The sequence below is a fragment of the Harmonia axyridis genome, chromosome X (genome assembly GCF_914767665.1).
Source record: "Harmonia axyridis chromosome X, icHarAxyr1.1, whole genome shotgun sequence".
Classification (NCBI taxonomy): Eukaryota; Metazoa; Arthropoda; class Insecta; order Coleoptera; family Coccinellidae; genus Harmonia; species Harmonia axyridis.
Window position 1 is genome coordinate 13,328,628 of NC_059508.1, and position 27,014 is coordinate 13,355,641.

Here is a 27,014-nt window from a genome sequence, read left to right on the forward strand (position 1 = left end):
GTTTTCAATTGGCTTGTTATGTTGTCGAATGAAAACGAATTTTTATAAAAAATGAGTTTTTACTGACTGGGCCCGGAAATTATTGACTGAAGTGTAATAAAGGTTTTCATCGGTTGTTCAAATGACTTTGTTTGGACTATAGGTATCTTTATAAAACCGGCCTCACACATCACATCGCTGGAATCTCGATACTCAAACTCAGACAAGAGTAAAACACTTTCTCCTTAAGTGAAGCTTCCTGCGAGTTTACCCACACAGCAAGTCATGTCGAGGAATTCCCTTCCAAAACATATACATACTCGTTGAATTAAACATGCAAAATGAACCTGGATTGTCACTCACGGTTTTGTCTTGGAGCAAGCCAATCCTGCAGTCCATGATGAGGGTGGAACCCACCCTAGCCGTGATGTTTAGCGGATCTGATCCCTCTTCGAAGAAAGGTCCCCATCTGGATTCTGGAAAATGGAAGTGGGTCTGGAAAGTACGTCCTATATTCTTACGCATGTAATGTAAAGTGGTTTCCTCTGGGTTAGGTGATGTTGTGCCGACAATTTCTTGATTGATTATTGACTCGTTCTGTTTAACTTCGTCCGCCAAAAACAGGTCTTCAGTTGTGTCGTTACCTACAAATAATAAGAAGTTATAGGTATATGTATAAAAAAAAAACGTTGAAGCATGCGCAGTGAGATACTTGTTACATAATGTGCAGGCAAGTCAGTATCTTCCAGGATGTATAGGGTGTTTTTTTTCGAGGTATATAACTTTAAGTTGGCATTACTGTTGAAGATGGCAACCGATTCAACAGCTGTCAAATGATTTATTTTCAGTTTGGTTTGGCAATTCATCATTAATAGACTCATGCCTGGGCAACGCTTGCAAATAGTGCAATTTTGTTTCGAAAATAATGGTTCTGCGCGGAATACATATCGCGCACTACGTCCATTTTAATTTTTTAGCGATGAAGCGCACTTCTGGTTGAATGGCTACGTCAACAAACAAAACTACCGCATTTGGAGTGAAGCTAATCCTCGAGTGTATGTCGAAACACCGTTACATCCAGAAGAACTGACTGTTTGGTGCGCTTTATGGGCTGGTGGAATCATTGGTCCGTACTTCTTCAAAAATGATGATGGCAGAACGTTACAGTCAATGGTGATCTGTATAGAGCCATGATTACTAACTTTTTCATTCCTGAATTGAACAACCATGATGTCCAGGGGCTGTGGTTCCAACAAGACGGTGCAACATGTCGCATAGCTCGTGCCACAATCGATTTATTGAAAGACACGATTGGTGACCGCCTAATTTCACGTTTTGGACTTGTGATTTAACACCGCTAGATTACTTTCTGTGGGGCTATGTAAAGTCATTGGTATATGCGGATAAGCCACAAACTCTTTACCATTTGGAAGACAACATTCGCCGTGTTATTGCCGATATACGGCCACAAATGTTGGTAAAAGTAATCGAAAATTGGACGTCCAGATTGGACTACATCCGAGCCAGCCGTGGCGGTCATTTGCCAGAAATCATATTTAAAATGTAATGCCACAAGATTATCTGGCGGATAAATGAAATTCATGTCAATCGAATAATCCATCGTTGTTTTATTGCAATTTAAAGTTCTATAGCCTTAAAAAAAACACCCTTTATTATCAATGTGTCAGAAGAGAATGCATACTTGTACCCCTCTTTCCTCAAAGTGATGTTGGAAAGAATGTAAAACACTATCAATTCAAACTTCGTATTAATTGAAATTTGTTCAGAAACAACTCAATTCTCCTTATCCAAAAGCCAAATAGAAATTTCAGTATAGTCATAAATAAAACTGCAAAACATTCGAATGTAATTGTCATTCGTCCTTTTTAGCCAATTGCGATTTTTGAGGAGATTATTACCCCCCTTGAGGGGGATTGTACTTTTTCACGTGGGCCTTTCGGTTTATCATAATATACCACGTTTTCTTGTGATGATAAAATTTTAATTGAGTACAAAGTGAAGAAGGAGAGCTTTTTCCTACAAATTCATTTTTTCCCAGAAAAACAGAAGTTAATAGGATTCAAATGTTGGTTATCCATTTGCTAAATATTGAATTAAGTCCCGTACAAATTGAATTGTTTATTTTCATCCTACTCAAGTAGGATTAGTGGCTTGAAAGGCGACTTCAGTGGCGTGGATTAATTTTTATTTTAATCCCCATCCATTATAGGAATATGGAAGTGGAGGTGAGGGTTTTACCCAGGGTGTGTTATTATCTGTAAAGGTTCCCTAACACCCTTCTTAAGGGGTCGATAAACTCACCTGCTGCTTTTATTCTCACCAACATTTGGAATAGAAGTAAAAGTCTTTTCGCTCTTTTAACGTGATGTATCATGATTACAGTTTCTTGAGTGGTCCTCTTAACATCATGTCAAAGAGCTCTGAAAAGAAAACGATTAATCAGAAAATGCCAACATAATTCATAATAAAGGATGAATTTTGAATTATTTATTACATTATGATATAGTTTTTCTGAAATTCTCAGTGAAATATTAGGGTAATTATTTAATTAATAATACTTTTGGATTTTATATAAGAACTCTGGTTGTGGGTTTGTTTATTCTTTTCATTTATTGATTTAGAAGAAGCTCGATGTATGGAGCGAATTTCCATCTGCAAAATCGACCCATTTTTAAAGCGGTTGGTCACTTACGACAACGTCAAGCGAAAACGGTCGTGGCCAAAATACAGTAAGTTGGCGGAAACGGTTGCCAACTAGAATTGACGGCCAGGAAGGTTTTGCTGTGTCTTTAGTGGGATTGGCAGTGAATTATCTACTTTGAGCTGCTCCCCTACGATACAACTGTTAACTCAGAACTGTACTGTCAACAACTGGACCATCTGAAGGAAGCAATAGCACATCTTTGGACAATAGGAGAGGGATTGTGTTTCATCAGGACAACGCCAGGCCACACACATCGATAGTGACTCGCTAGAAGCTTCAGGAGCTTGATTGGGAGATTCCTATGCATCTACTTTACAGTCCGGACCTGGCAGTATGCGAATACTATCTGTTCCTGTCTATGGCGAACAATTTTGCTGGTGAAAAATTCGATTCAATAGAGGCTTGTGAAAATAGAGTTAGACATAATGTCTGTGTCTAGCCGAATTCGACGTTACAACATTTAATATAAATGTCCCTGCATTAGTGTAACAATGGTCTTTCGTGGTAGTTGTGCATACAACTTTCTCATTTTTAAGGTTCTCAGAAAGATACAATAGAGAATATCTTTCCCCTATCCCAATTGGTGTACAGGCACCATGATACCATTGCGCAGGCATACAACTTAGAGAATAAGAAAAGGAAGAAGAAATTCACAGTGTACAATGTGATTTTATGTTTGTAACCCAGGTATAAAACTGGGAAAAGAGAAGTTCAGTGGAATAAGTTACGAGGTGATGACCAGTTGAGTTAGTAGAGCGTTTAAGGATGTTTCCAAGTGCTGTACCACAATGAAGTTCTCGTCTGTCGTTCATCAGTGTTTCAATAATCCCAACGAAAACGCGATATCCCAAAAGACTGTCTTGATTTTTGTCAATAGGGATGAGGGCTTTTATGGATATGATTATGATTATGTAATTACTTTCAAAATGGCAACAAGTTGCGCTTATCATTCTAAGTATAGTAATTAAAGCCTTGTTTTCAATGCTAAATTAATGGATTTATTTTAACTACACCATAATTTATGATACCTGATGATGATATCTGTTATCTAGAGAATATAAAAAAGGAGAGCACTGAAGTGAAGTCAGGAGCTTTTCAGCTCTCGTCATTCATTTGCCAATTGGAATCTTGAAGGGCACAATTCATTAGGTTTTTGTGGGCTTATTATTGGAGATAATTGGATGGGATAAAGTTTTCCAACCATTCAATTATCTCCGGGTGGTTTAACAGCAAAACAAGGAATCCTAACGAAACTTCCTGATGCAATAAGAGATAATTTCGAATAATTTCTAATGTTGTTATGTTTGGAACAACAAACTAGCTAATTTCAAATGTGGAATATTCGAAGCTCCCTTGTATACTCTAATTAGTCCAAAATATCTTATTTGTTTGAATGCTCTTTTCGAAGTGGTAGACCGAGCTACCATTCGAGATTAACAGGAGGGAGCATTATGGTGTCATTTAACTCTACTGCCCCTATGAGTCGACCAAAACCCAGCGTTAACCGGCTAAATCGTCCTTTCCAAGTTAACTTGAACTTTCCTGTGCACACACCAATATTTATTCAACGGCTTGGATATGGTTCATGGCTCATCTAATCAGCAGCCATTCCCCAAAACCGACATTGTAAACGCTTGACGCTTTATAACCCCAAGGACCACCACCTCCATCACCCGAAATGATTCAGGGCTCGAACTTTGTACTCATTCTGCTCGCCTGTACGAAAAAAACTTCAACTCGTTTCAGCCGATCGAATTAAAACGAGGGTTTCTTTATCTTTACGATGATTTAATTAATTAATTATTTAATATGTAGGATACTTGCGAAGTATCCAAGAGTTCATTTAATTAATGAGGGAGGGTTTCCCCAAGAGTTTTGTCGAACGAATGAACTCCTTGATATCAATAAATTGGTGGGCAAGTTCTTGTCTCAAGGTTTTGTACAACTTGACCCAAGGGTGATGTAAAATTTCGTAGATTTTTGTTGAGAAAAAAGTTTTTGGTAAAATTCGATATTATGATTCAACACAGTTGTGAAAAACTGACCAATGAACTCTTATATTATTATTATTATTATAGTTGCCTTCGAAGGCGATACAGCGATTATAGCGATCTTCCAACTTTTCGATACCATTTTTGTAGTACTATTTGTCTTTCGCTTCGAAATAGGCCTCAGTTTCGGCGATTACTTCTTTTTTGGCGCTAAATTTCTTGCCAGCAAGCATTCTTTTGAGGTTTGAGAACAGGAAAAAGTAGCTGGGGGCCAAATCTGCCGAATACGGTGGATTCAGTAGCAATTCGAAGCCCAACTCATGCAATTTTGCCATTGTTTTCATTGATTTGTGACACGGCGCGTTGTCTTGATGAAACAGCACTTTTTTTTTCTTCAAATGGGGCCGTTTTTCAACGATTTCATGCTTGAAACGATGCAATAACTCTAGATAATAATCGCTGCTGATGGTCTGGCCCTTTTCGAGGTAATCAATGAATATTATACCTTGCGGATCCCAGAATACTGATGCCATAACCTTGCCAGCTGACTGTTGTGTTTTTCCTCGCTTTGGATTCGCTTTATCGTATGCAGTCCACTCAGCTGACTGTCGATTGGACTCCGGAGTGAAATGATTGAGTCATGTTTAATACGTTGTCACATATCGACGCAAAAATTCAGGTTAATTGCACTTAAACAGCTTCAAACACTGCTCAGAATCATTAACACGTTGTTGCTTTAGATCGATTTTGAGCTCGCGCGGCACCCATTTTGCACACAGCTTTCTCATGTACAAACATCCGTGAATGATATGATATACACGTTCAGATGATATCTTCACAATGTCTGCTATCTCGAGCAACTTCATTTTACGGTCATTCAAAATTATTTTGTGAAATTTTTTAATTTTTTTGTCGGTGACAGCCTCTTTTCGGCGTCCACTGCGTTCGCCGTCTTCGGTGCTCATTTCACCACGTTTGAACTTAGCATACCATTCATTTCAAATAACAAAAGTAGCTACACTCACAACGAAATATCTCACAAACAAATAGTCGGACTGCTGTCAAATTTTGACACGTATCGTTTGAAGGTTGGTACTAACTAAAAATCATATGGATTCAATAATATTGAACGTGTGGTTCTGGTATTGACAGATAGCGCATTATATCGTACGAAATAAAAAAAAAATAGGTATTTATTATGAAATGCGAAAATTTGTTGCATCGTCTATGAGTGATATTGTGCAATGTGGCACACACATGTTCAAAATTATTACACAACTCCTAATATTGTACAATATTATTTTAGGTCTATGGGCAACCTCAATTTTTTTGTGCGATCCATTTGTACATTATTATTGTACGTCTAAGGGTCGCTTGAAACTTGCAGAGTTTTTCCCTCAGATGTTCTCTAAAATGAAGAATAACCAGTATATCATAGCTGATTTATATAATGGACAGTTTGGGGCAATATCCCCCAAGTGACCCAATTTATATCAACTGCAGTTATCATTGACATTGAGTAATAAAGACTTAACTGTCTAAAAGAAGACATAACTGATTCCTCGCAAATTATGATTAGTTTTGCAACTGAATTAACCCTATTGACATTGCTATTAATCACTGTCAAAAAGGATGGATTACAATCTCATCCGAAGAGAAAACTTACTAATACCTACGATGTTCATCATTTCAGCAGGGAAACCCCAAATAAGCGTATTTTGCTTTCCCCTGTACGCAACAAATACTTTCAACCTCGACCACATAATGATGACGACAAAACAACATCCATGATATTGGAAAGCGACAAGGTCAGAACATGATGAGATAACATTTCAAAACAAGTAAATTTATGTATTGATCTCTGTTACAATTTTCCTGGAATTCGTTAACGTGGAATTCACCAAGCTTGTGGCCTTTGGTGTATTGGGAGTCACCACCATATACATATCGAAATTAGGTTCGACTGAGTGTATCATACAAAGCAATTCATGTTCATTAAGCGTGGTTTGAGAGAGCATGAGAATTTCTGTGAAAAAATTCTAAAGGGTGTTTTTTTTAGAGCTATAGAACTTTAAATTGGAATAAAACAACGATGGATTATTCGATTGACATGAATTTTATTTATCCACAAGATAATCTTGTGGCATTACATTTTAAATATGATTTCTGGCATATGACCGCCACGGCTGGCTCGGATGTAGTCCAATCTGGAAGTCCAATTTTCGATGACTTTTTCCAACATTTGTGGCCGTCTATCGGCAATAACACGGCGAATGTTGTCTTCCAAATGGTCAAGGGTTTGTGGCTTATCCGCATAGACCAATGACTTCACATAGCTCCACAGAAAGTAGTCTAGCGGTGCTAAATTACAAGATCTTGGAGGCCAATTCACAGGGCCAAAACGTGAAATTAGGCGGTCACCAAACGTGTGGACATCATGGTTGTTCAATTCAGGAATGGAAAAGTTAGTAATCATGGCTGTATACCGATCACCATTGACTGTAACGTTCTGGCCATCATCGTTTTTGAAGAAGTACGGACCAATGATTCCACCAGCCCATAAAGCGCACCAAACAGTCAGTTTTTCTGGATGTAACGGTGTTTCGACATACACTTGAGGATTAGCTTCACTCCAAATGCGGCAGTTTTGTTTGTTGACGTAGCCATTCAACCAGAAGTGCGCTTCATCGCTAAACAAAATAACATGGACGTAGTGCGCGATACGTATTCCGCACAGAACCATTATTTTTGAAATGAAATTGCACTATGTGCAAGCGTTCTTTAGGCGTGAGTCCATTCATGATAAATTTCCAAACCAAACTGAGAATAAGTCACTTAACAACTCTCAAATCGGTCGCCATCTAGAACAGTAATGCCAATTTAAAGTTATATACCTCGAAAAAAAACACCCGTTAGAAGCATTGAATCGAATTTTATCATTTGAGACCATTCGCCGTTAAAATTACAAATTTTGTCTTCGTTCGGGGAACGAGTGCTCAAAAAATTGATACACATATGTGTCTCAACACTCCTTTCGTAGTTTCGTCAGAAAAATCGAACGAAAATGGAGTGATGCATCTTACGCCTGAAGAGAACAACTATCGTACTCGACTTGGATGTTATTCAGAAGTTTGGATAGTTTAACAAATGATGATGGAAATGCTCTGCGGAACTCTACATGAGAAGGTGGCTTTAAATAATGACTCAGTTCCCTACTCATCAATTAGGTTCACCTTGTATGCAATTTATAGCTTACATTTCTCAAGTTCAAGTTCATTCGATATTATCACAATGTATAGGAATGGCTGAACAATTCACCTTGATAAATGCATGTTTTATATATTATGTTTAATGATTTTTATCCCCCTAGGTCTTAGTAGATCTGTTAGAGGCTTTGAGTGTATGCGAGTCAGGATTTTGTTCTGTGTAGTGCAAGAGATGCTTGGACTAAGAAACAAGAGAATTCACAAATAAAAATAAATAAATATCATTGATCAAATCTTCAAGGCTAATGACAGCAATTAGTTTTTATTGTTGATGTTAGATTATCCAAAAGCATTATTGATACCGTCAACCATGTCGTCTAATAAAATCCTCTGTTATTGATTCCAGTTCTGTTTATTTCAAACCGAGACACTAGCTGTCTATACTTGCTGCCAAAAGTGTCTCAAAAGAAACCTCAAAGAGGTGCTTATTTATATCACTACGGACAGCCAGGCCACGTTGGGATCCCTGGAATAATATAGCCAGGGATCTGTACTGACATGGAAGTGCCGTACTACTATATAGCAACTGGCCAGAGGGAATAAAGTACCTAACTCTACTATAAGCAACATGGCATTGTGGTATTGAAGGGAACGAATAAGCCGTAGAAAGGTATCAGGGGTAACATTTGTTGGTACTGAGCCCTTTTGTGGGCTTGAAAAAAACCAATAAAAGGCAGCGGTCCAACAATGGGAGTGGGACTATAAAAAAACCCTTAGGAGAAATACTCCGAGTCTTGCTCAGGCAAAGAAATTTGTGGTGCTTTCACCAATCTATACCAGGAAGCTTCCTCAGCTACCACGTGCTGAGCTTCGGGTAATGGGGGGACTGCTGACAGAACACTGTCGATGCAAATACCTTTTGTACTGCTTGGGTGACTCAGCAGATGGGCTGTGGAAAGAAGGTAGAAACAGCCGAAAATATAGTGTTCAAATGACTGGAGCTGACTGGCCTAAGAATCACTCACTTAGGAAAGTCAGTTCTGGATACTAACGGAATAATATCCAAGGCTACTAAGGAATTCGTCAATTTCATTAACAGTATCGACAGCCTCACTAAGTTTGTATGAATATGTAGGGTTAAGAACAAAATATCAATTTGGTCACAGTTCTTGGAAGTCTAACAGAGCCACAACGACCCTGATTCAGTAAATAATAATAAATAGTGCCACACCCATTGGAAGATAATATTTTTTGAGCTTGAGAAAGAGCCATTCCGTATCGTTCTGATTGTATCCCGAGTTTCACATGTAAGTAACGTGTGTTCTTTCGAGGTATATAATTTTAAATTGGCATTTCTGTTCAAGATGGCGACCGATTTAACAGCTGTCAAGTGATTTATTCTCAGTTTGGTTTGGCTATTCATCATGAATGCGCTTGCAAATAGTGCAATTTTATTTCGAAAATAATGGTTCTGTGCGGAATACGTATCGCGCACTACGTCCATTTTATTTTGTTTAGAGATGAAGCGCTCTTCTGGTTGAATGGCTACGTCAACAAACAAAACTGCCGCATTTGGAGTGAAGCTAATCCTCAAGTGTATGTCGAAACACCGTTACATCCAGAAATACTGACCGTTTGGTGCGCTTTATGGGCTGGTGAAATGGTCCGTACTTCTTCAAAAACGATGATGGCCAGAACGTAACAGTCAATGGTGATCGGTATAGAGCCATGATTACTAACTTTTTCATTCCTGAATTTAACAACCATGATGTCTAGGAGCTGTGGTTCCAACAAGACGGCGCAACATGTCACACAGCTCGTGCCACAATCGATTTATTGAAAGACACGTTTGATGACCGCCTAATTTCACGTTTTGGACCTGTGAATTGGCCTCCAAGATCTTGTGATTTAACACCGCTAGACTACTTTCTGTGGGGCTATGTAAAGTCATTGGTCTATACGGATAAGCCACAAACCCTTGACCATTTGGAAGACAACATTCGCCGTGTTATTGCCGATATACGGCCACAAATGTTGGAAAAAGTCATCGAAAATTGAACGTCCAGATTGGACTACATCCGAGCCAGCCGTGGCGGTCATATGCCAGAAATCATATTTAAAATGTAATGCCACAAGATTATCTTGCGGATAAATAAAATTCATGTCAATCGAATAATCCATCGTTGTTTTATTGCAATTTAAGGTTCTATAGCTCTAAAAAAACACCCTTCATAAGTACAACAGTGTTCGTCTCCACAAAATAAATATAGAAAGTCTCTGATCTTTCAATCCTGGAAAGTAGAGTGGAAAAAGGAAAAATATCCATGCGTGATAAAAATGAGAGTATTCAGGTTAGAATCGGTTCGCCAGTTTCAAAGTAAAGGGTTCGATGGGAAAGCCAGATAAATCCATATCTTAGGAAACCTTGCCTGCAAATCCGTGTTTTAGCAATGCTTAACAACGCGTGAAAACCCGTGAACCACCAAATTTACAACTTCGTGCCGTCTATAGTTTGAGGTGTATAATGGCCTGAGAAGCCACTAAATGGCATACACAACGTGAAGAATTGAATTCCGGCCTATATCGAATGTACACACTGGGCCTGCTGGATTTTGAACAGGAATAATAAGTTATTCGACGGCAACGCTTTTTGGGTGGAACTAGATAAATACTCCTTTCCAGTTCGTTTGCTTTTTTACCGCATCGTATTCTCTACCTTTTTTCCTATGTTTCCGATTGTCTCAGAAACACACATTCAACTTCTATAATTCTTACTTCTTTGAGTTCGAACATTTTGATTTTTCATTCGTCATTATTTCAGATGATGAAAATATGTTATTTTTTATAGCAAATTGTCAATTGAAAAGTCCCCGGTGTGATGCACAGATACGTGTCAAAATTTGACAGCAGTCCGTCATTTAGTTTGGGAGATATTGCGTTATAAGTATCGCTTCTTTTGTTATTTGAAAAAACATGGAAAAAAAGAATTTCGTGTGCTGATAAAATATTGCTTTCTGAAAGGAAAAAATACAGTTGAAGCAAAATCTTGGCTTGATGAAGAGTTTCCGGGTTCTGTACCAGAAAAATTAACCATCATTGACTGGTATGCTAAGTTTAAGACGAAGAACGCAGTGGACGCCCAAAAGAGGCCGTCAAAAAAATCAAAAATGTTCACAAAATAATTTTGAATGACTGTGAAGTGAGGTTGATCGAGATAGTAGACATTGTGAAGATTTCATCTGAACGTGAACATCATATCATTCACGAATATTTGTACATGAGAAAGCTGTGTGCAAAATGGGTGCCGCGCGAGCTAACATTCGATCAAAAGCAACAACGTATTAATGATTCTGAGCAGTGTTTGAAGCTGTTTAAGTGCAATAAACCTGAATTTTTGCGTCGATATGTGACAATGGATGAAACATAACTCCATCATTCCATTCCGGAGTCCAATCGACAATCAGCTTAGTAGACTGCACAAGATGAACCGAATCCAAAGCGAGGAAAAACACGAGCTGGTAAGGTTATGACATCAGTATTCTGGGATGTGCAAGGTATAATATTCATTTATCACCTCCAAAGGGGCCAGACCATCAAGAACGATTATTATATAGCGTTATTGGATCGTTTAAAAGATTAAATCGTTAACAAACGCCTCATTTGTAAAAAAAAGATGCTGTTTCATAAAGAAAATGCGCCGTGTCACAAATCAATGAAACCAATGGCAAAATTGCATGAATTGGGCTTCGAATTGCTTCTGCGTCCACCGCATTCGCCAGATCTGGCCCCCAGCGACTTCTTCCTGTTCCCAGACCTTAAAAGAATGCTCGCTGGAAAGAAATTTAGCGCCATTGAAGAATTAGTCGCCGAAACTGAGGCCTATTTCGAACCGGAAGATAAATCGTACTACTAAAATGGTATCGAAAAGTTGGAAGATCGCTATAATCGCTGTATCGCCCTCGAAGGCAACTATGTTGAATAATAAAATCGAATTTTGTCAAAAAAAAATGTGTTTTACTATGGTAGACCGGTCACTGGCCCCCAGCGACTTCTTCCTGTTCCCAGACCTTAAAAGAATGCTCGCTGGAAAGAAATTTAGCGCCATTGAAGAATTAGTCGCCGAAACTGAGGCCTATTTCGAACCGGAAGACAAATCGTACTACTAAAATGGTATCGAAAAGTTGGAAGATCGCTATAATCGCTGTATCGCCCTCGAAGGCAACTATGTTGAATAATAAAATCGAATTTTGTCAAAAAAAAATGTGTTTTACTATGGTAGACCGGTCACTTTTCAATTGGCCTGTTAGGTGATTATAGTATTTACTGAACACTCAGTGAATCTTTCCGCCTACACAGGATCTTTTAAATGATTGTAACACCATAGTGAATTTGGAATTTACTTATTGAAGACGGAAAGTCCACAAAATTTGTATAAGAATGGATACCACACTATTTCTGATTTTCAAAGCAAAGTTGCTACTTTCCAGTATCAGCGAAAAGTTTTAAAGGACACTTCAATATCCACTGCTAAGTTACAGTCATTCATAAAGACTCTGTAGAAGCACTAGAAGTAAGAATTAACTTGTGTCAACCCAAAATTACATTTCATTCACAAATTGAACCAATAAGAGGCATCTAAAATTAGACGAGAAGGTCTCCTGAACCAAGATGCTTTTTACATACTCTGTAAGCCCTTAAGGAGAGCAAATTCATTTCCATAAATCTCTAGCGTAATCTGAGAAGTTTTCACTTTTCACTTCCTACGTTGATTGCCATAGAAATGTCAAGACATAACGAGATATAACGTGTATGAAACTTGCCCAAATGATTCTCTGAAAGTTACTTCAACTTCTTCAACACATTTCCTCCATCAATTCGTCAGGACTTCACGATTGTTTCATATTTCAAGATTTGCTGAAAGCAGATATTCTGTGAACTTTGTGAATATCAAAATCCTATTCAGAGAACTTTTGTTGCAGGTTAGAGAACTGGGCGTATTCCGAAAATGGTTTATGAGGAATCAGAGAACACGTAATTTGTTTTTTTGATAATCTATGCCTTATATTTTCTCTTTCATTCTCTCAAACGAAATATGAATCTTGATGCATTCGTATGGGAATCACCCATAGAAAATTGAAAAAAAAAATAAAATTTTCTTCTTGAGAATATTGTATCATTTTATTGATTGATTCGACTATGTAGATCAGGAAAATGCTTGCAGTTTGGCTATCAGTACATTATTTGTGATACGGTGATACGCTTGTTCAATCCATGTTTAGTTTGGCCAGTTCTTGTATTTTTGATCCCATACACATGCGCACGAAAACAAAGACTATATGCGCAGGAGCGGAGAGAACGACAATCAAGTACGCAAACGCAAGTGTCACGAGAACAATGTCACTGAATTTCAACGGAATAATATGAACGTGAATTAATATTAGTTATGTGAGAAAAAACATTTATAGTGAAGATAACAACCAGAGAAAAGCTAATTGCAGGAGACCAACGAGAAAATACGAACAGGGTGAGTGAAGATTTGTCAATATGTATTTCAATGAAATTTCACGAATTCTAACCTATATTAATTAACAAATGAAAATCGAATGTTTTGCTCTATTCGTTTGAATTTTATGATCGGGTATATTTGGGAAATTGATTGAGTTGTTATAAAATGATGTAGTTGTCATTAAAATCAATTTTGATTAGGGAAATTCTCACATCTGTCGGGTATAATAAAAGCATTACAAGATAAAGCAATATGGTTGGGAAGTGAGTGGTGTTGCTCAGTTTCAACATGAGAACCCTTGCTTCCTAATTCGACAGAGATGTTGGGAAAAAGGGTTGATGAGGTGTGAACGAAGGAAAATCCAAGAGCTTAAAGCATGTTACCAGCATAATGATTTTCGGATGAAAATTCCTGATATGCGAGAGGAAGAATCGATCAGACCTGTTTCATATGATGTTATAACATTCTGAGAAATACAGGGTGATTCACCGGGATGGACTATTAGACTTTTATGGAAAAGAAATCATAATTTTGTATTGGAAATTTGCATGTTGGGGTTTGAGACAATGATCTTTCTCCCTAAAATATTTTCAGATCTCTACAACTTCCGGTTATACCGGAAACAGACTACTACCTTCTTATTTCAAATAGCAAACCCAGTATATTATTGCATCATTAGATAGCTTTTTTGATGACAATTTCGGCGATATGCCATACCTTGGGTGAAAACTGAACAATTCACGAGTTCATAGGATTCTTATTAGAAAAATTATGCCGATGAGGACTCACATTTTTTCGAATTTTTCGCCAGAAAATGCTTTTTTCGGATTTTTTTTTCTTTTTCGATTCTGCAGATACGTAGAATATTTCTGGTTTGGAACAAAAATGTACAGGGTGTTCATAAGAAGATCATGAGCTTGTACATTTTTGGTCCAAACCGCAAATAGTCTTATAATACTACGTATCTGCAGAATCGAAAAAGAAAAAAATTCTTCGAAAAAAGCTTTTTCTGTCGAAATATTTAAAAAATATGAGCCCTCATCTCCACCATTTCATTTATGAGAATCCCATTAACTTATGAACAGTTGAGTTTTTTCCCAAGGTATGGCTTTTTGCCGGAATTGTCATCAAGAAAGCTATCTTATGATGCAATAATATACTGGGTGTGCCATTTAAAATAAAGAAGTAGTAGTCTGTTTCCGCTATAACCGGAAGTTGTAGAGATCTCAAAATATCTTAGGGAGAAAGGCCATTGTCTCAATCCTCATAAATGTGCAAATTTTCAGCTGAAAATTATGACTAGTTTTCCATAAACGTCAAATAGACCATCCCGGTGAATCACCCTGTATAAGGAATCTCGTGTTCATTGTATAGCAGAAGGAATAACCCAGACTGTTCCGTACATCCTAATAGAAGGTTAGTCCCTGAAGAAAAACTGGTATATTCGCAATACGCAACAAGAAAAATATCGAATGACTGCGATTCAATTCATAAAATGATGAATGTTTGATGCCTCAGAAAACGAATGTTTGAATAAAAACTGAAATACACGGTTTTCGAATAGAAAATGTCTTCATTCGAAATGATTAAATACAAGTTGTGCTCCAGATATGTCTTCATGTAGATTTACTGCAATACAGAAGGGAATGCAGGATTCGACATATTCTAACTGAATGATTCAATGTTTCAGATGGGAAAAATTGAATTATTTTTCAATTTTTCTCGTCGGAAATATTGGTTTTTTTATTTCTCGTGTTTTCTGAGTAGATTGAAAGCTTATTCTTGGAAAAATTGCGGTATTTTGATGCATTTAATCAGCTGCTCGAATAGCTCGCCTCTTCAATCTATTTTCCATTTCGTAACGGTTTCATCTCAGTCCATGCATTCAAAAGGGCAGAGGCTGCACTGCGATCGCTTTTGGGATGAAGAACATGAAAATTTGGATTCATCCTGAAAAAATTTGGTTTCGTTTATCTTTATGTGTTCGCATATACTTGTCACAGTCTCAACTTGTACAATTCTAATCAGATTCCAATGAAACTATTGAGTGTGAGTCCTAGATAGAACCACAATTTTTTTTTCTAGATGAAGTAAACGCGTTGAGTTCGAATTGGATAGATAGATATTCTTTAATTATTCAAAAAATGAATACATCATTGAATATAATTTCTAAATTATAGGATTCGATTATGATAAAATATAAAAATTATGAATGATCTATAAATTTACATTTAAAATTCCGTAAATCAGAAAAATTGATTTTGAAGTTAGACTACTTGGAGTTTTCAAAGTTCGGAATTTTCATTATCAAATCAAACTTCAATAATGACCAATTCACTAAAGACAGAATTATGAGAAATCTCAGACCGTATCAACAAAACAAAATCTAAACGATACGATATTATTTGTCTGCATTCTATTCATATGAGTGCTTTGAGGAAAAAAGTCGATAACTTTTCAACTTCAGCATTCGTAATCAGATCTCTTTTGCCTGGAATAATAAAGGAAGGAGACAATACTTCAATAAAGCTGCATGCTATATCATAAAATAATCGTAAAGCTCACGGAACGATATTTTACACCAAATATAAAATCTTATTGGGGAATTTTAGGGCACCAATATTGACTCTACCAGAAAAAGTTGAATTTCTACACCGTATCGGTATTTTATTATTATTGGTCCTCATTTCTTCAAAGAGTATTGAGTAAAAATGGTGCCTTTGTTTGCATTGAGATTAAGAATTGTCCATCTGACAATTCCATTTGTAATGTAATGTTTCCGAATATACAGGATGGTCTAACGAAAACTTAACACCTCGATTTTCCGTCAATTTTGATTCGAAAGCGAACAACTTTACTGCTCTTTGCATCCTTGTAACTGCAATGATGGTCGAATTTTTCATACCCTTTGAAAAAAAATTGGAAATTTCCATGCATAACATAAGCAAAACGAAAAAAAAACTAAAATCTCCTTCATGGAACTATTATTTTTTTCTCATTGATTGATTCGGTTACGTAAATCCCGAAAATGCTTACAGTTTGGCAATTATTCCATTATTTCATGAATTATAGGTAAAAATATGAGATTTTCGAAAAAAATTTGAAAATTTCTCGGGGTTGCCACTTCTTCTGGACAGAAGCTACGCACTTGAAACTTCGCCATGTTTTAGATCAGAGCTCGATCTTCAAAAAACTTCTTTATTTGAGAGATCTGTGAGAAATATTTCCGGAGATATAACGATTCTTGTATAGATATTCAATTTTTACAGTTGTTCTCAAATTTCGATGCACCTCTTTTTATTTTCGAGATGTTAAGTTCTCGTTGGACCACCCTGTATGTGTTTTTAGTTCACGGAAGTTCGTATTTCAGAATTTTGAGCCGAAAATTGTTCGACATTTTGAGGTAGAATATTGGAAAAATGTAATAGTTCAGTGAAAACAGATCATACCGAGTTGAAATTTACTGTGTTCATGAAAAATGATAGTAGTATTCAGTAGAATACTACTTATTATTTATTCATACTACTGCATATTTTGTAGCTCTGTTCTTGATGGTAGCATATGCTTTATGAGAAATAAATCAAAGTGAAAATCATGAAATTCGAAAAAGAAATGTTATTTTAATTGAGTTTATCAGCAGTATACTTAAAGTATACTAGTTATGAAAATGAATATTTGAGTACACATTCATTGACAGAATTTCTCATTTTAATCCACACAACTCAAAACAAACGTGACGGAAACTTTAAGATATATTTCACAACAGTTTCCTGTTTAGGAAAAAAACGGAACTCTCAAATTTCATTGGCCATATAAGCAGTTGCCACGTAGGCGAGCAGTAAATAAATGAATTGAAAAAACTTTCCACACGTCCGATAGAAAAGATGAATGGATTCCTGGGTCGCGATACGATCACGGTAATATTAACTAATGCGTTTTCATGCATTTCCATCAGACCGACCTGCCTGAATGGACCTAATGTCAGAAGGGTAAAACTGGGCTGTTCATCAAAAATGTAGTGTATCAATCATACTCGACCGAAAATTCAGGTGGACACGGTCAATTATATTCATGATGTATTAGGTATCATGAAATGCTTTGCGTCCAACCTATATTTTTTCGACGTAGTTGGAATATCTGGAATTCTGGAGTCAAACGAGATTTATTTTGGCTTCAAGTAGGATGGACTTTCGAAAGGTTCATTCAATTATGGTGAAAGGAAAGGATTTTATTCCTTCGTTCACTTGGGATTCTTCGAAACAATATGACGGGATCTGAATGATGGAATCGATAATGTATACTTAAAAAAAAGTGGTAAGCTTTGTCGTTAAAACTGGAGTTTTTGAGTGCTCTTTACTGCATACGCCAATTGAATCTTTTGGAGACCCGACAACTGTTTATACTGAAATGACTTCAATGAATATGAAATCTATTATTATCGTTGATAATTGAATTATTGTTTTTTTTTTTTAATTTTGAAAATTGGACTGAGCTTTCGTCACGATATATATTTTTTAAAATACAACAATATCTTGCCTACTATGAACACACTCATCTTAAAATTCAATTCTTGTTTTCACTTTCTTCGAATCTTTCCTTATGAGTTCTTTTTTCACTTTTGTTGCATCTCTCCTTATTAGTTCATATATAGGGTGGCCTATGATCATAATTTTGAGCTGAAAATTTGCATATTGGGGGTTGAGACGATGATCTTTCTCCCTGAAATATTTGGAGATCTCTACAACTTCCGATTATACCGGAACAGACTACTACTTCCTTATTTCACATGACATACCCAGTATATTACTGCAGCATTAAATAGCGTTTTTGATGACAATTTCGGCAATATGCCATATCTTGGGTTATAGGAGTCTTATAAAAAATGGTGGCGATGAGGACTCACATTTTTTTGAATAGTTCGGCAGAAAAAGCTGTTGTCTTTTTCGATTTTGCAAATACGTAGTATCATAAGAGTGTTTGCGGTTTGGACCAAAAATGGACAGGGTGTTTATAAGAAGATCATGAACTTGGACTACTCAAGTTCATCAAAACTTAAGATTTTCAAATTAGAACCTAAATTTTTTATTATTTCAGTCGATTCTACGTACAAAAATAGTGGGGGTTACTTAAGCAAACCCTATACCTAAAATGAATACTTTAAGAATTATCGAGGAAGAACCTCAAATGAGGTAAAACCGCAATTTATAATTGTGTGGAGTAGTCTGTGACTTCCGGAAAACACAGAAAAAAACTAAAATTCGATGTTTCCATAACTAAATTTGACTTTTTAAAAATTGTAAAGAATTATTCGTAATTGAAAATTGTATTGGTTTATGGATTCCTCATCAATCTCAACGAAAACCTAATAATAATTCATGAAATATAAAATTTGAGTATTTTTCTGTATTTTCCAGAATTCATAGAATACTCCGCACAGTGAGGAACTGCGGTTTTTCCTCATTTAAGGTTCTTCCTCGATAACTCTTGAAGTATTCATTTAAGGTAGAGTTTTTACTCAAGTAACCCCCACTATTTCTGTACGTAGAATCGACTGAAATAATAAAAAATATGGGTTCTAATTTGAAAATCTTGAGATTTGATGAATTTGAGTTGTCCAAGTTCATGATCTCTTTATGAACACACCCTGTACATATATGGTCCGAACCGCAAACAGTCTTATAATGCTACGTATTTACAGAATCGAAAAAGAAAAAAAAAATTTCGAAAAAAGCTGTTTCTGCCGAAAAATTCGAAAAAGTGCAAGTCCTCATCGCCACCATTTTTTCATGAGAATCCCATTAACTCATGAACCGTTGAGTTCCTTCCCAAGGTATGGCATTTGGCCAAAATTGTCTTAAACTCCAATATGCAAAATTTTCAGCTTAAAATTAAGATTAGTTTTCCATAAACGTCTAATAGGCCATCCCGGTGAATAACTCTGTATATAATTGAATTGAGATTCCACTTAAAGTATATGACAGCGTACAGTAAGAATATTTTTGGGGATACTATCAGTCTGCTTCAGGATTTTAACTCATTTACTGCGGTTTGAACCAGCCAGATATTGAATTGTCGATGAAGTAATCGCTGTAGAGTTATAATCGAGCTATTATTGCCAATGGGTATGAATGGGTCATACACATACGATATTGCACGCTCTATTGTTCCATTGTTACTGAAATGGGCATTCAAAAGGCATCAGGTTTCCGGCATCAGGTCACTCTGTACAACGAAATTGTAAATTTTCAATATTTTTAGAGTAAAATGTGGAACGTACAGTCAAACTTAATGGTAATATTTATATTGCTCCTATCTTCTCTTCAAAGATAAACGCTAATAGAATAAAAAGTAAATACGATACATTGAAACCACTATTATTAACGGGTGTTTTTTTTGAGATATATAACTTTAAGTTGGCATTTCTGTTCAAGATGGCGACCGATTTAACAGCTGTCAAGTGATTTATTCTCAGATTGGTTTGGCAATTCATTATGAATAGACTCACGCCTGAACAACGCTTGCAAACAGTGCAATTTTATTTCGAAAATAATGGTTCTGTGCGGAATACGTATCGCGCACTACGTCCATTATATTTTGTTTAGCGATGAAGCGCACTTCTGATTGAATGGCTACGTCAACAAACAAAACTGCCGCATTTGGAGTGAAGCTAATCCTCAAGTGTATGTCGAAACACCGTTACATCCAGAAAAACTGACTGTTTGGTGCGCTTTATGGGCTGGTGGAATAATTGGTCCGTACTTCTTCAAAAACGATGATGGCCCGAACGTTACAGTCAATGGTGATCGGTATAGAGCCATGATTACTAACTTTTTCATTTCTGAATTGAACAACCATGATATCCAGGAGCTGCGGTTTCAACAAGACGGCGCAACATGTCACACAGCTCGTGCCACAATCGATTTATTGAAAGACACGTTTGGTGACCGCCTAATTTCACGTTTTGGACCTGTGAATTGGCCTCCAAGATCTTGTAATTTAGCACCGCTAGACTACTTTCTGTGGAGCTATGTGAAGTCATTGGTCTATGCGGATAAGCCACAAACCCTTGACCATTTGGAAGACAACATTCGCCGTGTTATTGCTGATATACGGCCACAAATGTTGGAAAAAGTCATCGAAAATTGGACGTCCAGATTGGACTACATCCGAGCCAGCCGTGGCGGTTATATGCCAGAAATCATATTTAAAATGTAATGCCACAAGATTATCTTGCGGATAAATAAAATTCATGTCAATCGAATAATCCATCGTTGTTTTATTGCAATTTAAAGTTCTATAGCTCTAAAAAAAACACCCTTTATATTATGTCAATAAATTCCACCCCGTTTGCGTAATCAAATCATTCAAATGGTGAAACTTGGGGAGTAATTAAATTATTCAGCACTATACAGCTTTGAATAATCTCCAACTATTGCAAAACCATTTTCGCAAAGCATGTTTAGCCCTCCATTGCCCGCTGTCTGTCCTAGATCCTCAATCGAAAATGGGCAGTTGACAATACCCCATCCAAACCGTGTCTTGTCAATTGTTTTCCTAGAGGAAACGCTCGAAATCAGGCACACTTGATGATATTAATTAATAATTACTGCCACCCAACGGATATCACGAATTGCCTCTATTAATCATGCCTGGTATACAATTTACTACTCAAATTAACGTAGACGGGTTGGCATTGTTGAAATATTATTCCATCTGCAAGGGGTAGGTAACAAATGGCTTCGGTCAACGTGAATTAGCCTTGTTACCTAACACTAGACAAATGTGACACACGTTTTCATAATTCCTGAACGTGAGTTTTAGACTTTCTCTAAACACAATCATGTGGAAACATTAACGGAATTAAGGGTGGAAGATAAAAATTCTGCACTATTTCATAATTTCACTCCAACACGCATGTGCAGTGAATGTTATAAGCTGAAAGTTATTAAGAGAATTAAGAAACTGCAATACCCAGAAGAAGGTGTTTGAATTTTAAATTGTTTTCAGTAAAACCTAGACAGATATAGCAAGGAGTGAATGATTGAAATTTGGAGAAAAAAACGAAGGGTTTACAATTTTTTTACAATACAATATTTTTTAATAATTTGTTCGCCAACCTCGAATCTCTATACACTCCCCAACACGTCTCGGCATTGATGCAGTAAGATGGTCTATTTCTTCTTGAGGGATACTATCACAAGCTACCTGTACTTGATGTCTCAGAGCCGCCAAAGTCTGGGGTAAATTTCCAAGCCTTCTACCCTTTTATTTCCCAAACATGCTCTATGGGTGAAAGTTCGGGGGATATGGACGGCCATGGCAAAATATTCACGAGGGTCGCTTCGAAAAAGTTTAAACCAACTCTGGCAACATGAAGTCGGGCATTATCTTGCTGAAATATTGGATTCTCAAGCTGGTTAAGGTTAGGGAGAACATATGGCTCCACTACTTATTGAAGGTAATCAAGCGCTGTCATGTTACCTCGAATAAAGATCAAAGGTGACCTACTTGTGTCAAAGCACTCCATATCATAATGCCTACTGTCCGGTGAACATGACGCTCAACATCAAACTGAAGTTTTTCTAACCGACGTCGTCTAACCCTTCTTCGGGCATCATGTGCACCCAAGGAGAATCTGGATTCATCAGAAAAGACGACCTGATGCTATTCCACATTCCAATGTTGACTTTCTCTGCACCCCTGCAATCGTTGCCGGCGATGCTCAACCGTCAGAACTAACACAAGATGGGGTCGATAATTCTGCGGTCCAAAAGATCTTATTCGGCGGTAAAACGTTCGGAACTACAATTGCACTGCTGAGTTACAGGATGGCCTTGTTCTCCTAACCACTCATCAGCCAAAGATCGAGTTGCTGTAAATCGGTCTCTGATATCTTAAACGTCGATCTTGAACTTCATTTGTGCCCCTTCGACGTCCGGTGCCTACTCTTCTTCGATTTTGGGCATTTTCAAATCACGCTTGACAACATCTCATAACAGTAGTTGGATTTCTGTTCGTGCGGTTAGCGATTTCTCGAAATGACAACCCCGCCTCCCGCAGTCGACCTCTTTCAAATTCACTTAGCTGGCGATAAATTTCGCGTACAAGTGCTCTAGGCATTTCAACAACAACTCAACACCGACTTTGGATCTCCCCGAACAGCTGGCTTGTTGCAAAATTTAAAAAAACTCACAGAAAACGACTACAATATTCAAATAACAATAAATCTTTACGATTTGTCTCCAAATTCAATCATTTAAACCTTGCTATACTATCTATGTTTCACCAGAAAAAAAATTTAAATTTAAACAGCTCCTTCAGGGTGTTTCAGTGTTTTTGTCAGTTAGTATATGTAAGTATAGGTGTATTGGCATGATAGACATTTTTTATGCGGTTGGAACTTTCAGCTTCCTCGGTAGCTCATTGGTGGAAGCGCTGCACTAGTGATTTGCAGGTTGCGGGTTCGATTCCCGCTCGAGGAGGTCCTTTTTCTGGAATTAAAAATTGCCCTACCAGCATATTATTGTTTCTCCTCATTTCCATTCATCTTACAAAAACAATTTCATACAACTCCAAACTGTTTGTGATCTGTGAAACGTGGAGGTTGTTTTACGTTCGACTGAACCTGAAATCTCGTGTCTGAATTCAGGTAATTCATTCAAAGACTCGAGATGAACAGGAACTCCTCCGCTGGTATTTCTGTTCACAGGTCCGTGATAAAGCTCAACATTTAGCTTATTCCATCAAGGTTCGAATATCATCACTTTTCCTCGTAATCCTGCTGTTTATCATGTTGGAAAGGGTAATGTTTGGTGATACTGTGCTATAAAAATTATTCATTTCCCTAATGGTTCTCTAATTTCAGAGAATGCTGTTATTTGCATCAGTCATAACCATGATAACAACATTTTAATTATACAATTATCAGATGTATCTGAAGTAATTAGCTTGCTTTGCCTCTATCGCTAATCCTGCACAACTAAGTTTGCACTGAAGAAAACAGGGAGATTTCATCAACGCTGATGCAGCGATGGAATCAGGAATTGAAGATTCCGTTCCACTGCTTGATTCAAAAACATGCAATTTTTTTTTTATTTCGAGAATTAAGATTCGAAGACTCTGGATTCTCCAGTGTTTTATATTTCGCTATCGTAATTGATTTCCCTTTTAATAAATTTCAATCTCTTCAATTATTTGGATATATTTTCAATTAAATATGTAAAGGGTGTTTTTTTTAGAACTATAGAACTTTAAATTGCAATAAAACAACGATGGATTATTCGATTGACATGAATTTTATTTATCCGCAGGATAATCTTGTGGCATTACATTCTGAATATGATTTCTGGCATATGACCGCCACGGCTGGCTGGGATGTAGTCCAATCCGGACGTCCAATTTTCGATGACTTTTTCCAACATTTGTGGCCGTATATCAGCAATAACACGGCGAATGTTGTCTTTCAAATGGTCAAGGGTTTGTGGCTTATCCGCATAGACCAATGACATAGCCGCACAGAAAGTAGTCTAGTGGTGTTAAATCACAAGATCTTGGAGACCAATTCACTGGTCCACAACGTGAAATTAGGCGGTTACTAAACGTGTCTTTCAATAAATCGATTGTGGCACGAGCTGTGTGACATGTTGCGCCGTCTTATTGGAACCACAGCTCCTGGACATCATGGTTGTTCAATTCAGAAATGAAAAAGTTAGTAATCATGGCTCTATACCGATCACCATTGACTGTAACGTTCTGGCCATCATCGTTTTTGAAGAAGTTCAGACCAATGATTCTACCAGTGCACCTAACAGTCAGTTTTTTTGGATGTAACGGTGTTTCGACATACACTTGAGGATAAGCTTCACTCCAAATGCGGCAGTTTTGTTTGTTGACGTAGCAATTCAACCAGAAGTGCGCTTCATCGCTAAACAAAATAAAACGGACGTAGTGTGCGATACGTATTCCGCACAGAACCCTTATTTTCGAAATAAAATTGCACTATGTGCAAGCGTTGGTCGGGCGTGAGTCTAGTCATGATAAATTGCCAAACCAAACTGAGAATAAATCACTTGACAGCTGTTAAATCGGTCGCCATCTTGAACAGTAATACCAACTTAAAGTTATATACCTCGAAAAAAAAAACACCCGTTACATTTCAATTATCAATTATTTGGATATGTTTTTAATTAAATATGTACTTTATTGGTTACAACCGAGACTTATTGAGTTCCATACCTGTATATAGTCTTCAAGGGTGCTATTATTGAATGAACACTAGCCTTTTAAAGCTGCAGACTCATTTTTCAGATGAGGAATTCGATATACGAGACTATTTCATAAGATTCTACTTTATGGCTTATGAATTTTACTTAATAGACGCTGGTATTCAGGAATCTCACATACGTTTCGAAGAATTTTCATTCTCATATCGAAGGAATGTGAAAAATTTCCTCCAACTCCGAGATATTTCGCGGTGAGTCTGCAACTGATAACTGAACCTTAATTAGAGAGAAGTTATCAAGGCTACAAGGCATTCTTCTTGAATACTTGTCCGATGGTGCAGACGAAGAACGTCGTACGATGTGTTATTCATCCAATTTTGCCAGGATTCTTGGAACATCAAGGATCCGGCAGATCCTTTCTGTGCGGGAAATTATTTGCCGGTATTGTCGAAAATTTGAATGTGAAAGGATTAGGAACTGCGGTCTGCCGCAAATCACTAGATGCGATTAGAACTGGGGTGTCGTTAATATTGAATCGGCTCTCGCCAACCCTGATCCTTTTCAATGGGGAAAATTCATGATTTTCCGGATACCCATATCCCCGCAAAACCGAGTTTCCGACTGTTTTTTTTTTCGGTAACACCACTGAACGGAAGTGTTTCGTTCATTTTCTGTTGAAAGCATAGGTTAGATGACAGGTTTTGATATCCCCTCCTTTAATGTAGGAATGGGTTCACTATTCCCTGAAAAAATCTTGTTTCTGAAAATAAACTCAAGTTTCAAGGCTGATTATATTGTCCTTTTTTGTATTCAATTTAAAGCTAGCACATAAACGCTAATAACGGGTGTTTTTTTTCGAGGTATCTAACTTTAAGTTGGCATTACTGTTCAAGATGGCGACCGATTCAACAGCTGTCAAGTGATTTATTCTCAGTTTGGTTTGGCAATTCATCATGAATAGACTCACGCCTGAACAACGCTTGCAAATAGTGCAATTTCATTTCGAAAATAATGGTTCTGTGCGGAATACCTATCGCGCACTATAAGTCCATTTTATTTTGTTTAGCGATGAAGCGCACTTCTGGTTGAATGGCTACGTCAACAAACATAACTGCCGCATTTGGAGTAAAGCTAATCCTCAAGTGTATGTCGAAACACCGTTACATACAGAAAAACTGACTGTTTGGTGCGCTTTATGGGTTGGTGGAATCATTGGTCCGTACTTCTTCAAAAACGATGATCGCCAGAACGTTACAGTCAATGGTGATCGGTATAAAGCCATGATTACTAACTTTCTCATTTCTGAATTGAACAACCATGATGTCCAGGAGCTGTTGTTCCAACAAGACGGCACAACATGTCACACAGCTCGTGCCACAATCGATTTATTGAAAGACACATTTGGTGACCGCATAATTTCACGTTTTGGACCTGTGAATTGGCCTCCAAGATCTTGTGATTTAACACCGCTAGACTACTTTCTGTGGGGCTATGTAAAGTCATTGGTCTATGCGGATAAGCCACTAACCCTTGACCATTTGGAAGACAACATTCGCCGTGTTGTAATAATCGTGAGTAATCCATCGTTGTTTGATTGCAATTTAAAGTTCTATAGCTCTAAAAAAAACACCCTTTAGGTATCCTTACCAGAACCTCTCATAATCTATTTTCTGTCTATGAGTATGATGAATAAATATGGTTTCCAATGTTGCAGTTCGATTTGATTGAAAAACTGTGATGCGACTTAGTACTCATAGAATTTCTGGAAGAATTGGAATTTTGTTATTTTTTTCTAACAAATATCACATAAAAATGAATGTTTGCATTGCAAGAACGAACAATGACGTTGTTTGAAAAAGTATAGCTGCAAATTCTCTGAGAAATTTATGGCATAACGGAAAACCATTTAAATTTCTAGTTACCCACTTAAATTTTACGAACCTCTCGAATGTTATTACCGAAAGATATCAAAAGAGATTGGAACTCGTGAATAAACAATCTTTCCTTTTAGATTCTCGGATAGCGGTCAAAAAAAGTGTCTGCATATGAGTCAGCGGGCCCAACTATTCAACAATTTAACAATTCTTTTTTTTTTCAATATCTATTAATATTTAAACATACAGGGTACTCCTTGAACGACAAAATGTCATATAAACATGGGCCCGCAAACGCTTTCTTTTCGAGTTACAGGGTGTTGTCTTGTAGTTCCATTTTTCTGTGATTGATTATACCAGTTTATCGAATTTTTATTTATCTTCGCTACAGATTAGGTAAATAAATGACAGAACCAACAAGCAACCAAAAAGTAAAGTACTGGAACAAAGTTTTTTCTTACAATTAAGTATATAAACTACTAAACTAAAATTATTCTTGAGAGGTAAATCC

The 27,014-nt window shown here is 37.1% G+C and overlaps 1 protein-coding gene across 1 annotated transcript in view; it reads right to left on the minus strand.

Annotated features, from left to right (window-relative positions):
* LOC123685628 overlaps positions 1-27,014 on the minus strand; it is a 180,915-nt gene that overhangs the window by 18,361 nt on the left and 135,540 nt on the right. The window contains exons 3-4 of the mRNA XM_045625377.1: positions 2,302-2,420; positions 343-623 (exon numbers count right to left, since the gene is read on the minus strand). Coding sequence (XP_045481333.1) covers positions 343-623; positions 2,302-2,374 — 354 coding nt within the window. The 5' untranslated portion in view covers positions 2,375-2,420. The remainder of the gene's footprint in view (positions 1-342; positions 624-2,301; positions 2,421-27,014) is intronic.